The 25,987-nt window shown below is 35.4% G+C and overlaps 1 protein-coding gene across 1 annotated transcript; it reads right to left on the bottom strand.

Moving 5' to 3' along the window:
* Nucleotides 1–575: 575 nt before the first annotated feature.
* Nucleotides 576–23,384, bottom strand: LOC132284145 (DEAD-box ATP-dependent RNA helicase 5). The gene is made up of 13 exons (XM_059786218.1): nucleotides 22,683–23,384; nucleotides 22,467–22,591; nucleotides 17,548–17,655; nucleotides 17,064–17,144; nucleotides 12,870–12,948; nucleotides 6,898–6,983; nucleotides 6,762–6,818; nucleotides 6,606–6,673; nucleotides 6,101–6,169; nucleotides 5,837–5,930; nucleotides 5,081–5,245; nucleotides 4,879–4,971; nucleotides 576–1,085 (listed from the first exon to the last, which is right to left on the bottom strand). Exons 1-13 carry the CDS (start codon nucleotides 23,371–23,373, stop codon nucleotides 990–992), a joined length of 1,812 nt encoding a protein of 603 aa, XP_059642201.1. The 5' UTR covers nucleotides 23,374–23,384; the 3' UTR covers nucleotides 576–989.
* Between the last annotated feature and the right edge of the window lie 2,603 nt (nucleotides 23,385–25,987).

The following is a 25,987-nucleotide window of genomic DNA, read 5'->3' as shown; positions in this document are numbered from 1 at the left end:
TTTGCTTCCTTCCACCCTTAATTCAATTACATGAATTTTGATGTGTTAGTAGAATATATTACACATATGTATGTATATATAATTATATATGCGTGTGTGATTCTATCTTTGTAATATATATATATATATATATATGAGATTTATTCTTAGACGTTATAAGTGGATTTTTACGGTACTTAGACTAATGATGGTTGTATATGGATGGTGGTGGTGATAGAAGATTTCACCACATTTTTCACTGATTGATTTTTGATTTTTTATTTCTTTGCATGCAAGGGTATCTGGGTTTAATGAAATGACTTGTAAAGGTTAAAAATGTAATTCGTCTGAATAGGTCAGGTAATGTCAATTCACTGTGTCAGATGTGGTTTGTTAACTTTATCACACTGAGAAGAGGTCATTGTTCAAAAGGAGGCCAACTTTCAATAGATTGAACTCTGGTGCTGAGTGTAATTAACCCTTCAAATAAAATACTATCACAGTTATAAATAACAACCAATGTACTACTGCAAGCTGAGGGTGCAGAAAAGTTTGGACATACAAAACTTGAGTGCAGTTATCATCCAGATGAAAAATTAAATAAGCCCCAATAATCAATAAATTATTTAGTGAAAGAAAGATCATACAAAATTCTGTTGCTCTCTCAATAATTTAGTGAAACAATATCCCGGTGGAAGGTGGGAGGCTGCTGCTCAAGTTGGCTAGTTTTACTATGCTACCAGACTACAACTTTTGATGGAGAAATGAACCGAACGAAGGCAATATATATCTATATATTTGTGTAAAACCTGCATCTTTGGTCCATATTCAAAGGATGTCAAGATTACCAAATCAACATTGGCTATTGTCAAAGCAAGTGATCTGGTGAAATGTCATAAGGTCCTTCCCCAGCTGCACATTGTTTTGGAAACAACTAGTACTAGTTTGGCAATTGGGTGATGACGTCTGGAAAAAAGCCCAGTACAACAAAGAATTGTCCACCTCAGAAGTCAATCTTCATCATCCGAGTTGACAAATGTTATTTTTGTAGCTTTTGGGGCATCTGCTGCAATCTCTCTAAAGTGAGCCCCATATAGCTTAGACTCCTGCAATGGGGTAAAGATTCAAACGTTACAAAGTGGGAAGTGGTAACTGAGTGGACTGCATGAATAGAATTGCTTTCAGATTCTCTGACAATCTCAGGAAGACAACTAATTGAAGAGATGGCAACCAAAGCTTCAAGCTTTAGGAATCTTGCACTTCATGTATACAGAGATCAGATCCAACACATAGAGACGCATTAAAAAAAACAGCACATGCATGAAAGACTTGCAAACACAATTACAAATATATGCTCCCAAAAATAAAATAAATAAATAAAGGACGAGGAGAAGCAAATTTGTAACTCAAATTCCTAACCGTAACTGCACCAATATGAGGCATAACAATTTAGACTAGTTCATGAACTTCAGACGTCTCATGCATCTAACACCGGATCATTAAAGTAAAGCTTAAAATCCTCAGTGCAGTCTGACACTTGATTATATGGAAGACACAAGCTCAATTAACTACACAATTAAGCTACAACTTTTCATAATAAAAATGAATTTAGAAAAGCTTGGCTTGCTCTTCGAAAGCTAGAAAATCAAATTTATCTTTGATCTGTGGACACAAGGAAGAGATTCAATTTTCAAAACGAAAAGTGATTACCAAGAGTGGTTTTAGGAAATGACAATCCTTTCCAAAAAAATATCTATCTACATCTCAGAAAAGTTTGTACGTCTATCTGTGAAATTTCAAAATAAAAATCAAACAAATGATAGAAAAATACGATCCCTAACAACAGCATGATCCACACTATTCTGAACAGCCAAAGGATTTATATATTTTCTTAACTGGGGGAACACATAGGTGGACAAGCATGTCAAGTTAATCAACTCTAAGTTCCAACACACCAATTGTTAATTGGAAACATCCATGCAGAACCAGCAATTCAGTGGAGGATATCAAACACATTAGCAGAAACAAAATGTAGGACAAATGATGCATTTGAAGTTAGAAAAGAGTATGATTGTAAATCACCACTATTATAAAAAATTTGGGCCAATATTCAAATAGAAGCATCATCATCATCATCAATGCTTTAATTAAATATGAATGTGGTTGGTCACGTGAATTCTCTTTTTCCATTCTTTTCTATTGCAAGTCATCTCAAATATTGTACTTTAATTTTGTAAAATCATTGTTAATAATTTCATCTTATTTTGATTGTGGTTGCCCATTGCCCTATGTCTCTTACCTTCTATGTAAACTAGTATTTCCCTTCTTATTTTTGCATTTATAGGTCTTCATTATATACGTCTATCACAGCTAAATCTACTCTCTCTTATTCTATATCACTAATAGGAGCTACTCCTAATTTTTTTCCCATCTATTCTACTCACTCTAAGAATCCGTCTTGAAATCCTCATTCCTGCTACATGACGGTGTAGCTTCTGTTTCTTTTTTAAAACCCAACACTCTGCTGCATAACATAATTGTCCCAACAACTGTTTCTATAGAATTTCCTTTTTAACTTGCTTGTTATTCTTTTATTGCAAAAAATACCACTAACCTGTAACCATTTTGTCTAACCAAATCCAACTCTACAAATTATATCATCATCTATCTCGCCATCTTTCTGTATTATTGATCCAAAATATCGAAAATACGTATTTTGGATAATCTTTTGGTATGAAGTGTGATTATTATATTATTAATTTCTGACTACTTATTAAATTTATATTCCATGTGTTGTGTTTTAGTTCTTATAATGTCTAACCATGTTTAATCCAATGCGTTTCTCCACATTTCTAATTATATTGCTGTCGTTTCTTTTGAAGTATCTAATAGCATTGTCACCACAAAAAACATGCAGCATGAAATGTCACCTTTTACATCTTTTATTATTTCATCTAAAATTATTGTGAAATAAGTATTACACTTGGTAATGATTCTTGGTGTAATCCTAAGTTTACTGAAAACTCACTAATCTCACAACCTATATAGCGAACACCAGTTTCTGTGTTCGTATACATATCCTAAAAAATCTTTAACATCTCTATAGGGATATGTTTTTGTAAAGCGCACCAAATTCTCTCTCTCAGGGATCCTATCATATGTTTTTTTAAGTACATAAAAATCAAATGTAGATCTTTTTGCTTACTCCTAGATTCTTCAACTGCTTGTGATTCCTTCATCTTTGTTTTATCACTGTTTCCTATAGTTTAATTGAATCACTCATTATTTTAATCTTCTATAATGGCTGCAATTTTGTATGTCCTTTTTATTTTTGTAAATTGGTACTCTCATGCTTTCCCTTCACTCGGCAACATGCTATCTTTTATAATTTGGCTGAATAAATTTCTTACCTACTTAGTTCCTACCTTACACAGTTTTCCATGCCACCATAGATATGTTATCACAGCCACCCATTTTATTTTTCTCCATCTTTTAAGTGCATCAGCTACTTCCTTATTGTTGATTGTATTTATCATTCTTATATTAAGTTCATTTCCTTCCACCTCTTCTCTAGGGTGTTACTCATTTAGTAGGTTTTGGAAGTAATTATTTCATATAACTAATATATCGTTCTCTTGAACGAATTTTTTTTTTTTTTTTTTTTTTCTACATCCTTAATACATTTAATTCGACCCATGCATTTACGTACCTAATATCTACACTCTGCCAATGTATATATTTTTTTTTGATAAGTTACACTCTGCCCATATATAAATAGTTTTTTCACCCTCTTGTATACATTTTGTCATATAAATCAGTTAATGGATTTTCTTCAGCTTTATTTACTATCTTCGTAGTTTCAATTTTAATTTTTTTATATTACAAATAGAGCAGCAAGATAATATCCAGGTTTTTAGAGGATAATCATAGTCAACAAAAAATGTTAACATATATAGCGCTAGACATATAAAAAAATGTTCATCAAATGTTCTATCATTTCAGTATCTGTCAGTCGCCAAGTTATGGAAGTATCTCGAAAACATTTGGTTATTGTTTATATGAGTTCCAACTTGGATGAAGAATTGCATATATGTTTTGAGCATGGGACTATTGAAAATAAATGGATTAGAAAAACTCTAGACTTCTCGTATGTGGGTATGTGATAGAGCCTGTGATGTCGAATGTCTGATTATAGTCAATAGTTAGAACGACCAAGTGACTGTTGTAAGCGACTCACAACAATCACATGGATTTCCTAGAAGGGATGCCTCCTATAAAAGGAATGCCTTCCAGGATCACATGACACATGCAAGGGAATGGTTGTTGATGAAAAAATATATTTTGATTCAAAAAAATGGATAATGAATGAAAATGAGATTGGTTATGCAATCTATATTACTATACATTGTTTTATTTAACTGATAGTATGAATATCTATTTTATTGTACAAACTAGTATGAATTCGGAACAAAAGGTCTCTAACTAGGTTTCTCCAATCTCACCCTTCTCTCGGTGCCTCACTACTACTCGGGTTATGGAATTGAAGGAACGTGGAATTAGGAATATGTTCAGTGACATGGAGAAACTACAAGTTTAGACTTTTGAGATTTCCAGTCACTGCGTATGTAATTTTTTTTGTGAAGTTGGATATTCTGAAATGTAAAAATATTGAAGTGTAAATTAAAAAGGGTTGGTAAAGATTTGGAAAAGAATAAATTACATACTAATCTATTGGAAGAATATTAGCATGATTGCATATTTTTCAAGGATTCAGAATCGTACCTCAAATGTACAGTTGATTTTTGTATGGTTTTAAGTAATGAGGTTCGGGCGTGACAGGCACACACGTAAACAGACAAGAGAAAATCACAGAAGATTGTACAGAAAAGCAATACAGACCTTTTTCTTAACATGAGTGCCAAAGTTTAAAAGCGCAGTAGGTACAACCTGGCCTGCTTCTCTGAGAACATTTACCAGCTCCCCCGCAAGGCCCTGCAGTGATACCCATTGTCCAACATCAGAATTGGTCAACACATGAACCAACGTAGCTCAATTTAGAAATTCAAGCCTGAATGATCCATTACAATTTCAAAATCAGTACCTTGTTTTCTTTAGTGAAAAATGTGTGGGCAACACCCTTTTTACCAGCCCGTCCTGTCCTTCCTATTCTGTGAACATAATCCTCTGTGGTAAGTGGGAAACTGTAGTTTATCACTACTTCAACATCGGGAATATCCAATCCTCGAGCAGCCACATCAGTTGCTATCTGCAGAAATTAAGAATTAAGGAAAACCAAGTTTTTGAAGATCAGTAAAAATGCCAAAGATAAATCAATACTATTGAGGGCATACTACATGAATTTTTCTCACATATTACCTGTGGTGACGGGACAGAAAAATTAGAGATTTTAATACTACTAAGACGATCAAAAGTGAGGATCAAAATAGATTTTAATACCCATAGTGTCCGCACCCTATGTTTCTAGGATAAGTCATAATGGTATGTCCAAGTCATATATCATTTGTGACCCAAGTTTGTAACCATCCTTGGTCAAAAAGAATAAAATAAAATAAAAAGCCCAAAAGTGATGGGAGTGTATCATATCTTAATTCAGAGCATGAAATACTGTCTCTATGATTTTGAATTACTGGGACCTTGTCCTTTTGAAGACTCTTTGATCATATATTGTTTTCTTAAACCAAATCATTGAACCACGTCGAAGAAAACATGTAGAGATGTATTGTTTCTTAAATCACAAAAACTTTACAGGAATGCAAAGACCAGAAAATTGAAATTTATGCACCGAAAAGCTGCTTAGCATAAGTGTCACCAATAATCATCCAAAACAACCACATACCATTAAAGGAGAGCTTCCCTCCTTGAATAGTGATAGCGCCTTCGTACGTGCATGTTGTGCTTTGTCACCACTTATAGATACAGCTTTCCAACCCCTAGAAACCAAAAGGAGATGAGAATCAGAGCGGAAAAAATTTAAACAAACAAGATCCTGTATTATGGTTTTCACGAATATATGTTTTTATCTGGAAATTCAATAGCAACAACTCATTAACTTGCTTCGACCCAACCAGAAATTGTGTGGGGGGAAAAAATAACAAGTCACCTTTTTTGCAGCATATTTTCTACACGAGCTGCTTCCTTCTTGTACAAAACAAAAACCAATACCCTATTCCTGCTCAAAAGAAAAAGCATGATATCAGCATTGAGTATACAACCAAACTCAAAAGGACATGGTCAAGATTTTTTGAGAAAAGAAAACCACATAAATCATAATATAGGCCACTCAACACCATTCACTGTTGACTAAAACAATGGATTTGATATGAGTTCCAAGTATGACAGGTTACAACATAAAAAACAAAATAAAATAGAACAAAAAAGTGACATGTTCGCCAATAACAATGTTGCTGCTTGCCGTATCCAAATAATAAAAAATTAAAACTGAGAATAGAAAAACGTAATTATGACGGAAAACATGGCATATGAAGACACTTAAATTAATCAATATTTTCAAGTAATTTGTTGACCACAAGAAGAAATATTGGATAAAAATCCTCCATGAGGTTATAAATATCTGTCAATGATTAACAACATATATATATATATACCTTCGGGACTTGTGGTACTTCTCTAGCAAACAGAGTAAACGTTCATCACGGGATCGATCATCCAAGACCTGCAAAAGTGAAAATTAAATCCGAAACAGTGTGATGCTTACTTAGTTACTCAAGTCCTTCATTATCTAGGCTGCTGACTAAACATACCTCTATTATCTGCATGACATCATGGTTAGCAGCTAAATCCTCTGAACCAACAACCACCTGAAATGAAAAGTTCATTTTATTATACAAAGAAGTAAGAGAAGTTAGATAAAGTTGTTACAATATAAAATATTCACACCTTAACTGGATGGCGATCCATGAATTCTTGAGCTAATTGATGAACAGGTAGAGGCCATGTTGCACTGAACATTACCATCTGGCGATCTGCAAAGATTCGGTAGTTTTGAACCTCCCAAAAAATATAAATTTGCCAGATTGCTATGCTAATTCAAATATTAACTATATATATATATATATTTATTTATATATGCTTGAAAATAGAAAATAGGAAACTAACTGTTAAATAACAAAATGCTGTATCAGTCCACTTTAAAGCTATGGAAAGAATTTTGGGAAGCATGCTTATTAATTAGTTAAATGTTGTACTTGTACCAAATAGAGACATTATCTTGTCCTACAACAGCATAAACAAAACAAAAACAAAGCCTTTTCACAACTACTTGGGGTCAGCTATGAGACATTATAATGGCCTACCATGAAAAAAAAACCACACAAGATGGAAAGAAGAGCCAGCTTCTATTTCGAAAAACAGTAAATTTCCATTACCGTAAATGAAATACAAATATACAAGATAGAGATTGGCGCGATAAAAGAAGCGTCGGGACAGAAGCGAGAACGATAATTACAACTCTAATAGGGTAAGTGCATAAAGAAGCTAAAAGCCATTAGATTCCTCATGCAAGATATGTTACAATAAGAAGTCAATGACCAACGAATACAAGAAAAATTCATTGAAACCCATCCAGAACCAAAGATATTATCGAAAACATATTCTGAAAAAGAAATGAGGCATAGGCAAGGGTGCAATGGAGGACGTGTATCAGATTCTGACAGAACTCAGTTAGTGCAAAAAATAAAGCCAAATGTTAGATTCTTCTTCAGTCTCTCTCACCCAGCAACCCGCGTAGGCGTGAGCACACAGGGTATGACACGTGTTTATTTTCGATTTTTCACAAACAATTATTCAGATATGATATCAAGGAGATACTTATGATGTTAGGAGTAATCCAAGCGTTCAATTGGCAACTGAGCTGAGATACTTAAAGGGCGACATTAAGGTTTGGAATAAGGATGTGTTTGGTAAGTTGGAGTGGAGGAAAAATCAGCTACTTTTGGAAATTTCAGAGTTGGATAGAAAGGAAGGGGCTGAGGGGATTTCAGTGTTGGAGAGGAGTAGACGGGAGGAGTGCAAGGCTGAGTTTGAAGAGATTGCAGTGATGGAGGAAGTTTCGTGGAGACAGAAGTCGAGAGCCCTGTAGCTTAAAGAAGGTGATCGAAATACTCAGTTTTTTCACCGATTAGCTAATGCTCATAGAAGAGGGAACAGCATTGGGAGGATAAGTTTTGATGGTGTCATGGCTGAAACTGAAGAGGAGATCCCATAGTTGTTAAAGGTGCCGAAGGCGCACGCCTGAGGCACAAGGCGCCACCTTGGCGCCTATATTGACTTAAGGCGAGTGGTTTGGGATAGGCGCGCGCCTCTTAGACAAAGGCACAAGGCTACAGGCGAGATGCAGGCGCGCCTGTGTGAAAAATGGGTTTTTTTTTTTTTTTTTTTAATTATCTTGGTTGTGTTACTTGTATATGTTTATTATTTGTTTATTTGTAGTTTTTATTTGTTTATTACAAAATCTATACAACTTGCAAGTTACAAAGCATAAAAATAAATAAATAAATAAATAAAAGTAAAAGTGGAAAGAAGAGAGTCAAGACTCAAGAGACAGAAGTACGAGTGATCTGCGAAGCGCCGAAGACTGGATCTGCCGGATCTGCATCTGCGCCGAAGCCTGATAAGTTCTCCTTCCCTCTCTTCTTCTTCTCTCCTTCTCTCCTTCTTGCTTCTTCTTCTCTTCTCAGTTCTCGGTATTTTCTTTTTTTTTCTCTTTTCTTCTTCTTTTCTTCAGTTCTTCTTCTTCTCTCGGCTCTAGTGACTCTAGTTTCTTGCTCTTCTTTTTATTTTTTTATTTTATTTTATTCTTCTTTGAGCCGAGTCTAGGCTCTTCTTTTTTTTCTTTTTTTTTTTCTCTATTCTTCCTTGAGCCGAGTCTAGGCTCATTTTTTTTTTTTTTTTTTTTTTTCCTTCTTTGAGCCGAGTCTAGGCTCTTCGTTTTTATTTTTATTTTTATTTTTTTCTCTATTCTTCTTCTCTTGGCTCTCTCTAGTCTCTTCTCTTCTTTTATTTATTTATTTATTTTCCCTCTATTCTTCTTCTCTCGGCTCTCTCTAATTTAACTTTCCTATTTCTAATTTTGTGGATTTAATAGGATATATTCCAAATGAGATATGCGTGTAACTGATATTTTTAATTTGTTGATTTAATGGATTCTAGTAATCTAGTTCGTTGATTCAACTTAATTGTGTCGCAATTTATTTTGCCTCATCTTTCTAATATGCCGATAATTAGTGAATAATGATAATTAGTGAGATAATGATGTGTTGGCAGTTGGCTTACTCACCTAAATTTGTCAAAAAAATAATCCGAATCTCTTTACTTCATACTTTATATAGAACAATCAATGCGTTTCTGCTTTGTGCATGAAATTTCTTTAGTTGAACACACTTGGATCATCACATCACCCATTCCTTGTAATCCCAATTGCACAGTCTTTCACACACACAACTGCAGGTCTTCATTGCATCATTAAATTAACCTTGTCACCAATATAAGATCAAGGTTGAAGGTACATCAGTCTACACTTACCAAATTAACCTTGTCACCAATTTAGTTGACTTTTGCATCTTTATATATACTATTGCATCTTTAAAACTTTATTGGGTAGGTTTTTTTTTTTTTTTTTTTTTCAACGTGCGCTTTAATTCAGTCAGGCGCGTGCCTCGCCTTGCGCCTTGCGCCTCAGGCTCCAGGAGGCATTTGCGCTTTTGTGCGCCTTGAGCCTTTAACAACTATGGGAGATCCGGACAGGGTTTGTGGCATTTTATCAGGAGCGGTTCACAGAGTCTGTCTCTTGGAGGCCGGGGTTGGATGACATTGAGTTTGATATAATTTCTGATGAGGATAGAGTGGTTTTGGAGAGGCCGTTTAGGGAGGAGGAAGTGCTGGAAGCTCTTAGGAGCTGTGATGGAGATAAAGCTCTGGGGCTGGATGGGTCTACAATTGCGTTCTTCGAAAAGAATTGGGAGGTGGTGGAGCGGTTGAAGCTAAGGATTTCAGACCAATTAGTTTGGTGGGCTCTGTTTATAAGATTATTGCGAAGATTCTGGCTATTAGGTTAAGGAAAGTGTTGGATGGGATCATTTCGGAGTCTCAAAATGCATTTGTTTAGGAAGGCAAATTCTCGACCTGGTTCTTATTGCTAGTGAATGTTTTGATGCTAGAGTCAAGAGTGGTGAACCGGGGATTGTGTGTAAAATGGACATAGAAAAGCATATGACCATGTGAATTGGGTGCTTTTATTGTATGTGTTGGAGAGGATGGGGTTTGGAACCAAATGGAGAGGGTGGATTCATCAATGTATTTCGATGGCTCGGTTTTCTATCTTAGTGAATGGGTCACCAGCAGGCTTCTTTGCAAGTTCGAGAGGTTTATGTCAAGGGGACCCATTGTCCCCTTTTCTATTCATTATTGTAATGGAAGCCTTTAGTAGACTCATGAAAAGGACAGAGGTACTGGACTTTATTCAAGGTTTTTTGGTGAGGCGTGTGCCAAATCAGATTGTTACATCTCACTTGCTGTTTGCTAACGACACTACTGTTTTTTGTGATGTGAGTGTGAATCAAGTGAGACACTTGAGGTGTGTTTTGGCATGTTTTCAAGTGGTTTCGAGGCTGAAGATTAATATTGGGAAGAGTGTGATTGTTCCAGTAAGGGATTTGGATCATATTCATGAGTTGGCAGCTATTTTGGGTTGCGGAGTGGAGGCTTGTCCATTTTCTTATTTGGGGCTACCATTGGGTGCTTCCACAAGGAGATTTGCCGTTTGGGATCCAGTGGTGGAACGTTTTCAAAAGAGGTTATCTGGGTAGAAGAAGCAATACTTGTCAAAAGGGGGTAACCTTACATTGCTGAAGAGTACCCTCTCTAATCTTCCTACTTATTTCATGTCTTTGTTTCCAATCCCTATAACAGTGATTAGTAGACTTAATAAGATTTAGGGGAACTTTTTGTGTGTTTTTTTTTTTTTTTTTTTTTTTTGTTGGGGGGGGGGGGGGGGGGGGGGGGGGGTATCACCTTGTGAAATGGGAGAAAGCGTGCACCTCGATTCAAAGAGGAGGCTCGGGGATTCGCAGGTTAGAAATGTTTAACAAAGCTCTATTAGGGAAATGGCTTTGGAGATTTGGGTGTGAAAGGTCAGTGCTTTGGAGGTGTATTATTGCTTGTCAGTTTGGGGAAGAGGAGGGAGGTTGGATGTCTAGAGGTGTGACTTCATCAGCAGGTATGGGTTCATGGAAAGGTATTAGGAGGGGTTGGGACGAATTCTCTAAGCAGATATGGTTTAGAGTTAGGAATGGTCGTTATGTGAGGTTTTGGACGGATGTTTGGTGTGGGGATGTGGTGTTGGCTCGTAGGTTTCCTAGACTCTTTAGGATGGTTGAGAAGAAGCATACAGTGGTGGCAGATTATTTTAGGCTAGAGAATCGGAGAGCTAGTTGGGATGTGAGATTTCGCAGAAATTTTAATGATTGGGAGTTGTTGGAGTTTACCGAATTAATGGGATTAATTTATAGTCAAGTGGTGGAGGGGGAAAGAAGGGATGAGATGGTGTGGATGGGGGATTCTAGAGGGGTGTTTAAGGTGAGGTTGTTTTAGCAAAGTCTTAGGAATTCGATAAGCAACGGTTTCCCTTGGAAGGCTGTATGGAGGACTTCAGCTCCACTGAAGGTGGCTTTCTTCACGTGGATAGTGGTGCTTGGCAGCATTCTTACTCTTGACAATCTCAGAAAAAGGCGCCAAATAACAGTTAATTGGTGTTGCATGTGTAAGAAGGCGGGCAAGTCGATTAATCATCTCTTGCTGCACTATAAAGTGGCAGCGGATGTTTGGAGTTTGGTCTTGAATGTTTTTGGGGTAGACTGGGTGGTGTCAAGTAACAGGATGGATATGTTAGAAGCTTGGAGAGGGAGGCAAGTGGGAAGTCGAGTTGGGAAGGCGTGGAGGGTTGCACCTCTTTGTATTTGGTGGGAGCTGTGGCACAAGTGGAACAAGAGATCTTTCGAGGGAAAGGAGTCGCTAGTTTGGGTTATTAAGGCGAATACTTTGCATTCTCTTTATTCTTGGGTTAATGGGAAAAATTGCCCATCTGTAGATAGCTTTTTGGAGTTTGTTGACAACTTATCGTTGTAATGGCGCATTTTGCGTATTTTGTTTGCTTTGTTAAGGGTTTGCTCCCCTCTGAGCATTTTTGTTAATATATTTTTACTTATCAAAAAAAAAAAAAAAAAAAAAAATATGATATCAAGAAGAATTGTAAAAAAAAAAAAAAAAACACCCATGTAATATAGAAATAGAGCGTGTATCCCTTCCATCACCTTTGGGACTAACACCATCCCTTGAAAACTAATCGCAACTTGCACTATTCTTCGCAAAAAGCCTCCTATAATATAGAAATAATTCATATCACCCCCAATATCTATTACGGTAACACGTTAGAAGCCTTGCACTATTCCTGACAAAAGACTACCTATAATATTGAAATATTGCGTATTGCCCCCTTGTATCTGTTTGGTAATGGTGTTAAAAACCTCCATGTAATATGGATTAGTGCATGTAAACCCATGTGATATGATATTGTGCAAATAACCATCTTGTAGTATACAGTGTGTGACACCTTTTTTTTTCTTTTTCAAGGCATAAAGTGTTAGAAGTTAAATTAATAGATGCAGAGAGTCAAAGCTTGGCACTCCAAAGTCCATCGGAGGCACTAACCCACTGGGCTATCGAGTCATCTGCTTAAAGGAGGGTTACTTCCACTTAACCCAAATAGTAATTATTGTCCCCAAAAAAAAATAGGGAGAAAATATTACATAGTAAGAAATATAACTAAAAAGATAACAATAAATTATATGTCATACCGCGACATGTTTGGCTTAGTATAGAGCGAACTTCTGGTTCAAATCCCATATCAAGCATTCGATCAGCTTCATCTAGAACCTACATGGAAGAATCATAGTTGTGAGAAAATGTTGGAGAGGGCTGAAATAGCATGCACGCAATCTATTTATCAAAATAGCCATATCAAAGCAACAAACATAGAGGTAAGTCTCTAAAAGCTACCAACTGCAAGAAATTGAAGTACCTGTTTTGGGATCCGCTTGGAATGTGTTTAAAAGTTGTATACTATCCAAGTACATAGATACAACTTGCATATCTCGATACATTACAAGTTCAATGTACAACGCTATTGTTCTTTAAGGATATACTTGTAAGAATTTAAATTAAATATAATGTGGTATAGGATGGAGTTTTTATCTATCTCTCTGTAAAAGAACTAGGACACTCTCTCTAACTATAAGTTCCTGTATCACACACATACCCCATACTCACACTCATGTCATGTGGACATTGAACCTTAGAAGAAAACTGGAGAATATCCATGTATCACAAACTAGCAGGTGCCAACAAAAAAGGATCCCTACCCAAGCGGCAGAGACCTATATATTATAAAAAATCAAAAAAAAAAAAAAAAGTTAAAGGGTATTAAGTATTAACCAGTTATTTGCCCTCTCTGGTTTTGGTGCTTGTTGCTTCAAGAAGTTGGATTACTCTATCATCACAGCTTAGAAACTACTCTCTCTCTTCAAAAATATAGGTTAAAGTAAATGTGTTTTATTCATACTTATGAAAAAAAAAAATTGTGTTTTATCCTTGTTCTGTTTGATAACTCAATTCAACGCTTATTCAATTAAGTGCATTTGATAACGCAATTTGAATATTACTGAAAATGCTAAGCACAACTTAAAATGGAGTATAAGTTTTAAGTGACAAAGACATCACGTATCACTGAATGTTGAACGCTTGACATTTTAAAAAATATTTGTTTTTTAGTTACCACTTGAAAACTTCAGTACTTAAAAATTAAAATTCAGCTCTTAAAATTTTCAACCCTTAATTTTCAGTTTTATCAAACAACACCTTAATGGGCTAGGATTTGAATTTGCTTAATATGTCAAATAAGTTAATCTAAGGAGTTGTAACTTGTAATCAGTTTTTTTTTTTTTTGACCAACGTCAATGGTCTAGCAGTAATAGCCTCTTACACTTCCCAAAGGGAGGTCAGAGGTTCAAGTCTCGAAAAAGACGTGTGCGTGAGTACCAACTAGGAAAAAAAAATTTTAATCAGTTTTTGCAAAAGTTAAAGGTTATTCTTTATGCTTCGTTCGGTTGGAGGGATGGAAAAATGGATGGAACGGAGAGGGGGAGGGATGGATGAGGCATCCCTAGGGAAGGGAAGGTGTCCCCCTCATTTTTTGTTTGGTTGGATGGAATGGATAGTAGAAATGATGGATGTGGTGACACTTTTTTATTTTTTATTTTTGGGTTGGAAGAGTTTTATTTTGTTTTTACTAAGATACCCTAATTATATAAAATTATAAAAAAAATATATCCATTCTAAATTATGCAACAACAAGGTTAAAAATTGAATTTAAAACTTGGTTATTATCCTGCTTTCTCTCTCCTCTTCCCCCAAATTTGGGCGGATAGAAAATCACAAAGCAAGGAGAGATTTGGGGGATATAAAATTACAAATCAAGGAGGGATGATTTTCTATTTGCCCAAATTTGGGGGAAGAGGAGAGAGAGAGCTCCTTGCTTCCTCCCTCTTTTCCCTTCCTTTCAACCAAACACAAAAAACTTATTTTATCGCCCCTCACATCCATCCATCCTCAATCCTTCCCTCCAACCAAACATAGCATTAAGGAAGAAAATTCCCCTTCATTCCCATCCCCCCAAATCAAAAGACAAATCTTTTGACCATATTTTTCATCTTTGTTACTCTATCTACAAATCTTTAACATCCTTTACCGAAGCAGACCCGCCTACCTCTGATTTTATTGACTATTCTGCATCACATTTACCGTCAAATACATCCCAAGCAAGACTAGCCACTGAAGAATTAAAGAACAAAAATCTCGTTAACTTAAAGTTTCATATTAGCTACGAGTGTCGGTACTGATGTTGAAGAAGCGGTTACAGAATATTCATTTTACTCCACAGTAATGATGAATATAAATTATTCATAGTGGTAATCCAGGCACGTCTCCATATCAGAAGATTAAAGGATTACACATACCAAACACCTAAACACACTTGCATTCCAGCATGCTTCGTTGAGTCAGTCCAACCATAAGCCTTCCTTCTTTAGCCACCTAAGGTCATTAGGACCGACTTCCATTAACCCGACCAGCCATTCCTTCAATTCCTAAATGCAACACCAGTATATAGTGAATTCATAACACATCACAATGGTTCTCTAATTCTCCATACATGCATATATAAGGCTGGAAGCACCATCTGCTGCATCAAAACCTTGCAAGACATTTACATCATCTCTGGTATCCTTCCAACAACTCTATCTAGTGGATAGTCCTTCAACACCTCCTTTCAAACTAGAGAACGTAAGCACAAAAAATTAACTAATGTCTTTTATGTAGCCAAAATACAGTTAGCAGAAGTGGAAAATCAATAACGAAAACAGAAACTTAAAATGAGGAGCTTCGGAAACACTTCCGCAGTACTACCAAAATTTTCTAGAAGTTTTCATTGCTGCCTACAGAAAGGGTAATGGTAAACGGGGTTGTTGCCTCAAATCAAGTTTCATGCACATGATCTAACTACAGATGAATAGAGAAGCCCACCACTTTGTATCATATTTGTTAAAGAGGTGGCTCACCGATAACTCAACTAAGAAAAGACTATATATCTAGTAATAGCGCACCATAATTTTTCATCCACTAATAGCTCACAGCCTCACATTAATTAATTCGTCCAGATACCCTACATCAGACCTACTTCTCCAAATGGGGAATGCTAAATCTGGACTGTTGAGTAAATAATAAAATAAATCATTTTCAGGACGTTGCTAACTAAATTAACAGTTTTGTCTCCATGATATGAACCATGGCACCATAATTACTTCATAAACATATCAATTAATCGTAATAATACATAAAGTTATTAAAAGTATGATAAATTACAAAAATTGAAATTTTTATAATTTGTTCACCTTCCTTAAATATTCAATAAATCTAGAGAAATGTAGGGCCTGTATGGCTCAATTTTAGGGGAATAGTTTTCTACTCTGCAAGAACTAGAAAAACATAGAATAAAAAAATAAAAAACAAAAAAAGTTCGAAAAATCATTTGGTTGATAGTTTCCTGAAATACTGTATGTTATCTTGAAAATACTAACCACTCAATTTGCTATTTATGCAGCTCCTGCAAAACTATGAAATGAATAACCAAACTCAATTCTGACAACTTTCTCTTTTGGGATTTTCTTCTGTTAAGAGGTGTAATAAAGTGTTATCAGCCATCTACTCGAAGCTTCAAATGTAAGAGAGGGTGTAACTTTAATATTTAAATCCTTCAACACAATTTCTCACATGTGGCTTTCCTTTGGTCAACGCGTGTTCCAATTTCAATTATCAGGGTGTCGGTGAGGTTTCAACACAGGACCTTGAGGGCTCTAATACCATGTTAACAACCATCTACTCTAAAATCTTAAGCTGTTTAGAGAGGGTGTAACTTTAATATTTAAATTGTTTAACCTGAAGTAATCACATTTCTCAAGCTACAAACTCGTCATCACCATTAAATACATATTGTGAATCTCAAAACCCAATGTATAACCTCCCTTCTCCGAATCAGCTATAACATGTCATTTCTCTGGGTGTAGTATACTCAAACACATGTTTTTGGCTCCTGTTTCTAGAGAGAACTGTTTTGTGCTTCAAGCATTTCCATGCAACCCTAAACTTCCAAATAGTCATATATTAATATCACACTCCAAAAACAAATTGTGAACAACGATTCCAACCTATTCGCTACCTAAAAGAGAGTATTAGAACTATCCCATTACTTTGTTGCTCAACAATGAAGGAAAAAACTGAAAATAATCCATTAATACCTAAAGCATACAGATAGCTTTTTTTCTATTTCATCAGTAAAATAAAAAGGAGCACTGACAGTCTGACAGTAACAATTTATAAAGAAAAGAAATTAAGTTCAAATAACCACTTGGCAGCCCTTGTACCAAGAATATACTTACCACAAAAGACACCTCCTTTAGGTAGCATACACCCATTTCAATCAAGTCCTTCAAACGGCCAGGAGTTGCAATAACAATATCCTGAGAGAGAGAGAGAGAGAGTATTACATGTGCGATAAAGGTAAGCACCTAAAGCAAAACCAAAATGTATGAAATACACATTATACACATATTAAGACACTTTATAAATGGAAGTACAAATCTATTGCATTGCAAAACACGCGGGAATTACTCGTCTCTATAGATTTTTGTAAAGAAAGAGAATTCGAACAGTCCAAAGTTCCAAACAGACATGGTAATAAGCAGTATATTTACTGTTAAAAATACTATTTTTAATTCAGAAGGCAGAGTTTGATCTTAATCTTCCACAGAAAGTTGCATATTGCACCAAATTACCAAGGATATAGTGAAAAGGAATGTGATTTGCATAACCATCAAGGTCAACAGCCAGGATAGTATTATAGATCAGGAAAAGTAAACTTACAACACCAGATTTTAGAGAAGATATCTGTGGTGCTTTAGAAGTTCCTCCATATATACAAACTGACTTCACGCCACAATGTTTTCCAGCATCACATAGGACATCTGAAATCTGCAACCAGTATTTACTGTCACCATTAGGCACCTCTCTCAGTAATAAATTTTGAATTTACCAATAAGCAAAATTCGCAAACACAGTTCTCAGAGTTTTAGGTGTCTCTGTCAGGTATCAAATACTCCACACCAAAAACTGAATTAGTACTCATATCTAATGACAAGTCAAATAAATATGCATTAGGTCCTGATTTGTGAATGATGTGAGAACGGCTGGAAGGAGTTCTTGAGATAAGGTTATGGAACACAAACTATACCATATTCTGCATCATTAAATTTACAATTCAAATTATGGACATATGTAGCAAATTCATAAATTTTACTACTCAAAACAACTAGTCGTCACATATCAGCACGAAAATCATGAACAAGTTGAACAAAAAAATCAAAAAAATGAAACAAACACAAACTTGGAGGCGAAGGAATATGACCAATGGACTAGCACGGGTAAATATTATGGTCAATCTAGAAAGAACAGTTACTGGTAGACTAACTGATCAAACTAGTACAAGCATACTCCATTATAAAAATATAAAAAATAAAAAGTATAAGCAAACTCGATTAGGTCATCAATCCGAGTCATTCCATAGGGTTGAGGATGGGGTTTAGGTTGAAATTTCATTCTAGCGACACCTGAATTTGAAACTGTGATTATAAAACTTCCTCCGTCAATACTCATTTTATAGAACTGTATCTCCACATTTGAGATATGTGCAAAATATGTTATAAACATCTAGTCATCTTTTCCAATAAGGGTAGGTAGCATGCATATTGTGTCATTATTGCAAGTCTCATCCTTCATCTGAATTTTCATGCATTCAAGGAATGGTCCAATTTCAACCAGGTCATCTAGTACTCAAATGGATAACTGCAAATTTCTTAGTAGGATTTTGACCTAGACTTTTCCTAAGGTTGGTGTCTTGCACCTGATGGCCTTGAGATTGTATGGGTTTGCAAAGAAGTCCACGATGGAGTATATTGGCTTCAAAGGATGATGATAACTAACACTGTCAACAAGATGTTTTCCCAAACATGTGTGCAAACTTCTCATAAAGTTGGTGTATTGAATCATTTACGACACCCATGACATGTTCTGTTGTTTCAGTTTTCAGTTCCATTGTAAATTTGGACTTGGACATGTCTCATATGATGGCCTAATGGAATCGGTGGGTGTGAAAATGGTTAAGAACAACATGCCAATATTTGACAAATTGAATGAAGTACACAAAATTGTGATTTACCACAATGAAGAAGCAAGGATATACAATGAAATGAAAGTGACTGGACCAAGATTCAAGCACTGGTTGCAGGTGTTTAGTTGCAAAATTCAAAATGAAAATAGAAAGTAAAAAATAAAAGTGGGTGTGGTGATAGCAGAGACACAGCATGATGGGTAATGAAAAGAAGTAAGGACTAAACGAAGCAAATAAATGGTACAGTGACTAAGTGTGTCAATTAGGACCTTCTGCAAATTTCATTACAATTTTTGAGTGAAGTGCATGTACGTTCACCAAAGTCCAAAGCATTAATTACATTTTTTTTTTTTTTTTTTTTTTTTTGGTATTGGGGGGGTGGCCGCAGGCTGAGTGAGGAGTAGGAGTGTGAACAATGAGAGAGTGCTTGGACCTTTTGCTCTCATATACTCAGTGTTATTAAAGGCTCAAGGCGCTAAAGGTCCTTTGGAGCCTAGGCATGCGCCTGAGTCATGTGAGGCGCACAATTGAAATTCTAAATTACCGTAAAAGCACTCATATCTCATAAGTCATATCAATATAAAAAAATTAAATCCATCAACCCTATAAGCATTCTAGAACCATAAAACAGAGCACAAATTTGTTTTCTTGAAAGGCAAAATAGAATTTGTTTTTTTGAAAGGCAAAACAGAGAGCAAAAGGAATAAATCTATTTATATAAAAAAAAAAAAAAAAAAAAAAAAAAAAAAAAAAAAAACTATTAACAAGAGAAGGAAGAAAAAAAAGAGCCAAGAAAAAAAGTGGCAGAGGCAAAAGAAGTAGATGAAGAGAGAGAGTAAATGAGAAGAGAGAGGGAGTATTAAAGAAGAAAAAGGAGAAAAAACAGAGCCCAAACAAAAAAAGGACAGAGAGAGAAGAGAACTAGACGAAGAGAGAAGTAAACAAAGATGAGAAGAGAGGAGTAGAGGAGAAAAGAGAGAAGAAAAAGAAAGGACTGACATGGATTCGTCGTTCATTCGTCTCTACAACTAGGGCTTCGTTGTTGGTCTCACAGTCTCGCTCTTTCTATGTTCGGTTAACACTGACTCTTGGACTTTCTTATTTCTTTTGAACAAAAGTTCCTTCGCTCATATGCTTAGGCTTTTCTTATTTGGTTATTAAGTTGCCAAAAACACCCTTTTTGGCTTAAGAAATAGAATAATCATTTAAAAAAAAAAAAAAAGGCGCCTGACAAATAAGACGAGGCGCTACCAAGGCGCGTGCCTAGTAAACATAAGTGAGCCTGGGATGACAACAGGCGCTGCCTTTAACAACACTCGATATAATTTGATCATTGCGCTCAGAATAAAATTGGATCCTTCATTCTGATACCACCTAAAGCAAGACAGGTGGGGCTGTTTGAATACTAATTCGATGCAGAAGAGAATGAGAAAGAGAAGACGAGAGAAGAGAGGAGAAAGAGGGAGAATATGAGGGATGAAGAAATAGGGAGACAAATCTACGTAATCAACTCAATTTTTATATTCAATTATCACAAGTAACTATCTACTCAATGTATCAAGCCCTACATATTTTTTTATTCAAAAAATCAAGCCCTATGTATATAGGAAGGGAAATAAACCCTAATCAAACTCTACTACCAAATAAACCCTAAAAACTCAATTTTATATTCAATTATCGTAATAAAAAAATATAAATAAATAAAAATAAAAACTGTCCAACTCAATGTATCAAGCCCTATATATATAGGCAGTGAAATAAAACCTAATCAAACTCTACTACTGGATAAACCCTCATAAATTACTAAAACAACCCTAACTTGAATAGTCTAAATTAAAAATAAAGATAAAATCACATTAATTTTATCAAAATTCCTAATTTTATCTTGCCTTGCCCCTTCTCCAAAAGTGAAGGCAAATCAAATGGGGCTCATGCTTTCACATTTCACATCTTGTTTTTCATCATAGGCCTAAAACACTTTCCACGGCATTATTTTTCAAGTTATAATGATTTCAGAAACAGCCCATCAGAATAAGAAAAAATCACTTGTCACTGTCCTCAAATCAAACTTTCCAGCTTATCTTTTATCATGGAACTCGATAGGGTTTCCTCAAACAAGATAATTAGAATGCCCAATTACATATCATGTCACTCTAAGACCCCCTTATTTTACCATGAATCTGATATTCAAATTAGAGTCAACTATTTACAAGGAACTCCAGGCTTCTTTAAAAAAAATATCCTTCCAGATTGCACTATTGCCTTCAGTCATAAACCTCATCGACCATGTAAAATAGAACCCTAAGTATGGGAAATATCGAAATGGAAGAACTCCTAGGCCCTAACGTCACATCCCAAAGCCCAGTGAATTTATCTTCTAACTGTTTATTCCAAAGATACTTTTTACAATATATATGAACACTTGTCTAAGATGTGTCCATGAATGAGTCCATCAATACCCCCAATATTTTCCAAACCATCAAACTTTACTGAAGTAATTGCTTCCACTCCTGGTCCAATTTGCATGACAATTCTAACTTCATGCTTTGGTTTCACACTTAGTGCTCCTCATTTATTTACACAGTTCAACACTCTTTTTTCTTTTCTTTTTTTTTGATCAGGTAAGTACTCACACTTTTGCCCACACCCATGTTCGAACCACTAGTTATACCATTGGACTAGAGGCCCTTTTGGTACGGTTCTCTACCATAAACTAAGAGTTTTTCTTTTGTATAGAAAGAGAAGCCATTCTTCTTTACTTCCTTCATCCTTTTTCCATGACAAGTTGCTCTTTTTCTTTTTTGGATAAGTGACAAGTTACAATTTTGAAAAACCGAAAGACATAAAAATAAGAAAGACTGTGGTCTGAAAAAAGAAATATTACAACAACTGAAAAGAACATGAGATCTCAAGGCTTCCTTCACCTAAACAATAAAAATGGGAATTAAAACTACAAAAGGAATAAGCATTGGTCAATCGATTTGATAGAATTATGACAACTAACTTAATACTTCTCAAAAACCAAATCAAGAGTAGCATCTTATGAAGGCATTTACTCTAAATTTGCAACGAATAAATGAATAAGAGCAAAAGAATTAGAGCGCTCTCAAATTCATTTGCTACGGACCTTTTATAGAAGACATCGCCTAATATTTGAATAAATAAATGTGAAGTCAACAGAATGCAGGATCTTTGAAAACAATTATTATGTAAACCATTAATACATATACAATAATCTCAACTATGATGAAGTAATTAACCCCTTCAATATAATTTATTTTCTTTCCTATGGCCAAGGAGGTGAAAAGGGTGCTCACCCCTTAAGAGAAAACACGGATACATTTTACAATTACTTCCTTCCACAGCCTACCAACTATGCTAGACAGCATCATCCTCTGCACAAGTTGCTTTCTTCTTTAAAATTTTGCAATTAGAATCATGAACTACACTTTATTTGAACCACCCCCAAGTACAAAATTTTAGGTAGAAAAAGAAAAGAAAAGCAGGACATGTTAAACCTTAAGAATAAATTCAAACGGAAAAAGAAAAATCATATACAATTAACAAGTTATTTACACTAGAATTCAATTTAAGAACAGAACAGAGAATTCCATACTTGTTGGGCTAGCTCCCTTGTAGGTGAAAGCACAAGGCAAAGTGGATTCACTCTCTTCAATGTGTTATGCTTTCGCTTATCCAAAATATGCACAAGAGCCGGAACACCAAAGGCCAATGTCTTACCTGATCAGAAAAAAGTAAATACACAATACCCCTAAACAGCAAAATTATACTTGCAGCATTATGGAAATTAAAAAAGACACCATGACAATACCTGATCCAGTAGCTGCAATCCCAATAAAATCACGACCCTGCAAGAGGAAAGGCCAAGAATGGGACTGAATTGGTGACGGCTTTTCGAAATTTTTGCAGCATTCAAGCACATCCTCAGCAAGCCCTGACTCGGTAAACGATTTTAATGCCCCATATTTCGAATCGTTTACATCCATCCCAGACACCACTACACCCCCATCACTTTCTCTCTCCTCCACATCAACAAAGGCAACATTTTTCTTGTATTCATCACATTTTGGTACTGATTTATCAGAGTTTTGAGCATCATCAAGCACCAACCCATTGTTCAAACTCTCTTCTTCTCTATCTCCCTTGTGTTTCTTCTTCTTCTTCTTCCTGCCAATCTCATCGGACCCATTAATTGCTTCACTTGTCTTACCACAATCAACCACCAACCCATTATTCAAAGACTCCTGTTCTTTCTCTCTCTTCTCTTTCTTCCTCTTCTTCTTTTCCGTCTTGGTCTCTATATCAACCTTAGACTCAGTCTCTTGAAGCTTCCTCTCATGCTTAGCTTCAGCTTTGTTCTTGCTCTTCTTCTGAGGACTGATTTCATGGTTGTCTGTGATGTCTAGGGCTTGTGGTTCGCTGGGAAGAGCAGTTGCTTTGTGTTTTCGACCCATCACAGCTAAACTAAAAGATTCAAGACGGTGGAGAGGACGGAGTAACATATTTCTAGGGTTTAAGGTTCTCTAGAGTTGCAAAACTGCCCCTTTATCGAAAGTAAATTACACATATGGCATCTCTAAGGGCAAGGCTATGATTGGTAAGGTGGGTTTGATTGGTAAGGTGGGTTTGAAAGGAATGATAAGATTAGTTATGAAGGAGAGGGAGAGGGAGAGAGAGGGAGAGGGAAGAGAATGGAAGGATAATTTTAATCATCAATAGTGTTTGGTTAATTAATAAAGGAAAAGAAAGGGAAGGATAATAACCATGTTTGAGAAAAGAAAGAAAATGGAAGGATAATTATAAATTTACTATTATACCCTTTTTATATTTTAAAAGATAAATTTTGAGATTTAAATATACAACAAAATTTTTGCCCCAAGATTCGGTTCTAAGCAAATTCTACATTCATCATCTATTTCCAAATCAATATTGAAAAACTCATTGTCTCTTTTCAGTCTCATTTTGCTTATTATCTCTAGCTCAACTGAGTCCCAATGGAGCTGCCAAAGAGATGGCAATATAATAGCTGTAAATTTGGTTTTTGTAAAACAAACACGCAAGTACATGCATAATAGGCCAACCAGAACTTTTCCCTCAAAATCAGTTAACAAGTACATGATCCACAAATTATAGAAGACACTAATAGTTGCCTTCCTTCCATTTATACATGTGTTTGGGCTTCCATTGAACACTTTGTAAAAAGAATAGAGGAAACAAAGTTTTCACTAAATTTAGGGACCTGTGGTTTCATTACTCAGTAAACCCAATCTATAATAATGACACTTATTTTTAAAAGCTATAACAATATATTTAAATGAAAATAATGTAATGTATGGACATTAATTTGCATTCTGTACAATGCCTATAATCAAGCCACCTCCATAATCTGCGCAATACATAGAAATTGATAAAAACATTATTAGAACAAATTAATTAACCCTCAAAAAGTTGTGTTTTTTCAGACGTATAGAAAAACCGGTGTACTTCCATCATCTCTCATCTCCTTGTGAGCACTTGCACCAAAAAAACGAACAAAAACTCGATGGCAGAAGAAGAACAATGCCCCTCACAAAGCACCCACTTCTTGGGTTTTCAGGAGCCTCCTTTACAAAGTTGAGTCGAGCTTGCTTAGTTCACTTGCTAGGAACTGGAGAAAGCAAATGAGAAATAAGAATCAGTTATAGTGTCATTGCGGCAATGGTAAAATGCAGGTAAGAAAGAAGGAAAGAGCTTTACCACCTTTTGCTTTGCTTTTGTATATGCACAACAAGTGTGATGCTTGTGGGTGACTAGGACTAGTTGTTCAATACAGCACAACACTTATGCTGTAACCTAGAAGATTCAAGTGTCGAATTGAGTTTCCGAGTGTCAACTAATTCATGACACGCAGTATCGCTTATTTCAAATAGGGAACAAATATATACGACATTGAGGTTTCTAGAATGACAGAGCAATTGGATGCCATTTTCAGACAGCTTTCTAAGCAAACACGAGGACATCAAATCCAAAACCTAATTTTAAATTCAATTATTTTACATTTCTTTTAGTATTTTAAATACAATTACCCACCACGTTCTTCAGGTAAAGACTCCATTGCATTCAAGTATAAACCCCTCAACAATGCATGATGAATATTAAATAGGTGGCAACAGAAATTAAGCACTTGGCTTACTTCAAATTTAGCATGTTCAGTATCAGGTCTCTATAACTTAAATCTACATCGTTACTTCCTTTAAAATTCAAAGAAAATCACAAATGCTTCAATTTCACCTATCGAATTGTATAAATTCAAGAATCACAGAACCGGTGTTAGATAGTCTCTAGGGCCTGTGACAGCTTATATGCCCAATACATCTAAGCAAAAAACTAGTATAAAGGCAAATTTAATGATTAGGACTCAAATATACTGCTGTAAATTGCCTATAGGCATCATCATAAAAATCATACCAATATTAAATAAGAAGTGATAAGTAAAAATATACACCTATGGCTTATCAGCCAACATCAAATAGCAATTTTGAAGGCAGAAACACACAAATTCTTGCTTTATTTGTACACCCACTTGTCAACACTATCAAGCTGGTGCCAAATTGCTAATACATATAGTCCACTAAAAAAGAAACCAAATTTTGGAAGAGTAACAAACCAATTGCAATTTACCTGGTAATTAATTGCTCTTTTCTGAAGATCATGAGGCAACAGTGGATGTTGAGGATACTTTTCTTCTGGATACTATACAACACAATGCACATACAATAATCCTTTTGGTGAAGTTCAAGACATTTTAGAGTCAAATTCACATCAAAGGACAACGAGAATAAAAGTCTTTTCACCATTAAGATCGCAAAAGAGTCAGCAACTATAATGTCTTCATCTACCAGCACCGGTACATAACCAATAGGATTGAGCTTTGTAAATTCTGTACTAAAAAAAAAAATTGAGAACATGTTAAAAAGCCATATGAAGACTAAAAAATAAGTGTATGTCTAGTCCCTAAAAAAACATGGAGCTAGCATCCAAAAACTTTTGGGCCAACTTTTTAAAAATTGTGACAATGATTCAAGACTCAATTTTGTAAAGCCAAACTGAACATATAAAAGATTACAAGCAATAGAT

Source organism: Cornus florida, unplaced genomic scaffold, assembly GCF_030987335.1.
Source record: "Cornus florida cultivar Cherokee Brave unplaced genomic scaffold, ASM3098733v1 CherokeeBrave_3.0.0_Hap2_Chr11, whole genome shotgun sequence".
Taxonomy (NCBI): domain Eukaryota; kingdom Viridiplantae; phylum Streptophyta; class Magnoliopsida; order Cornales; family Cornaceae; genus Cornus; species Cornus florida.
Note: the sequence above shows the minus strand (reverse complement) of the source record. Positions and strands in the feature narration are given on the sequence as shown.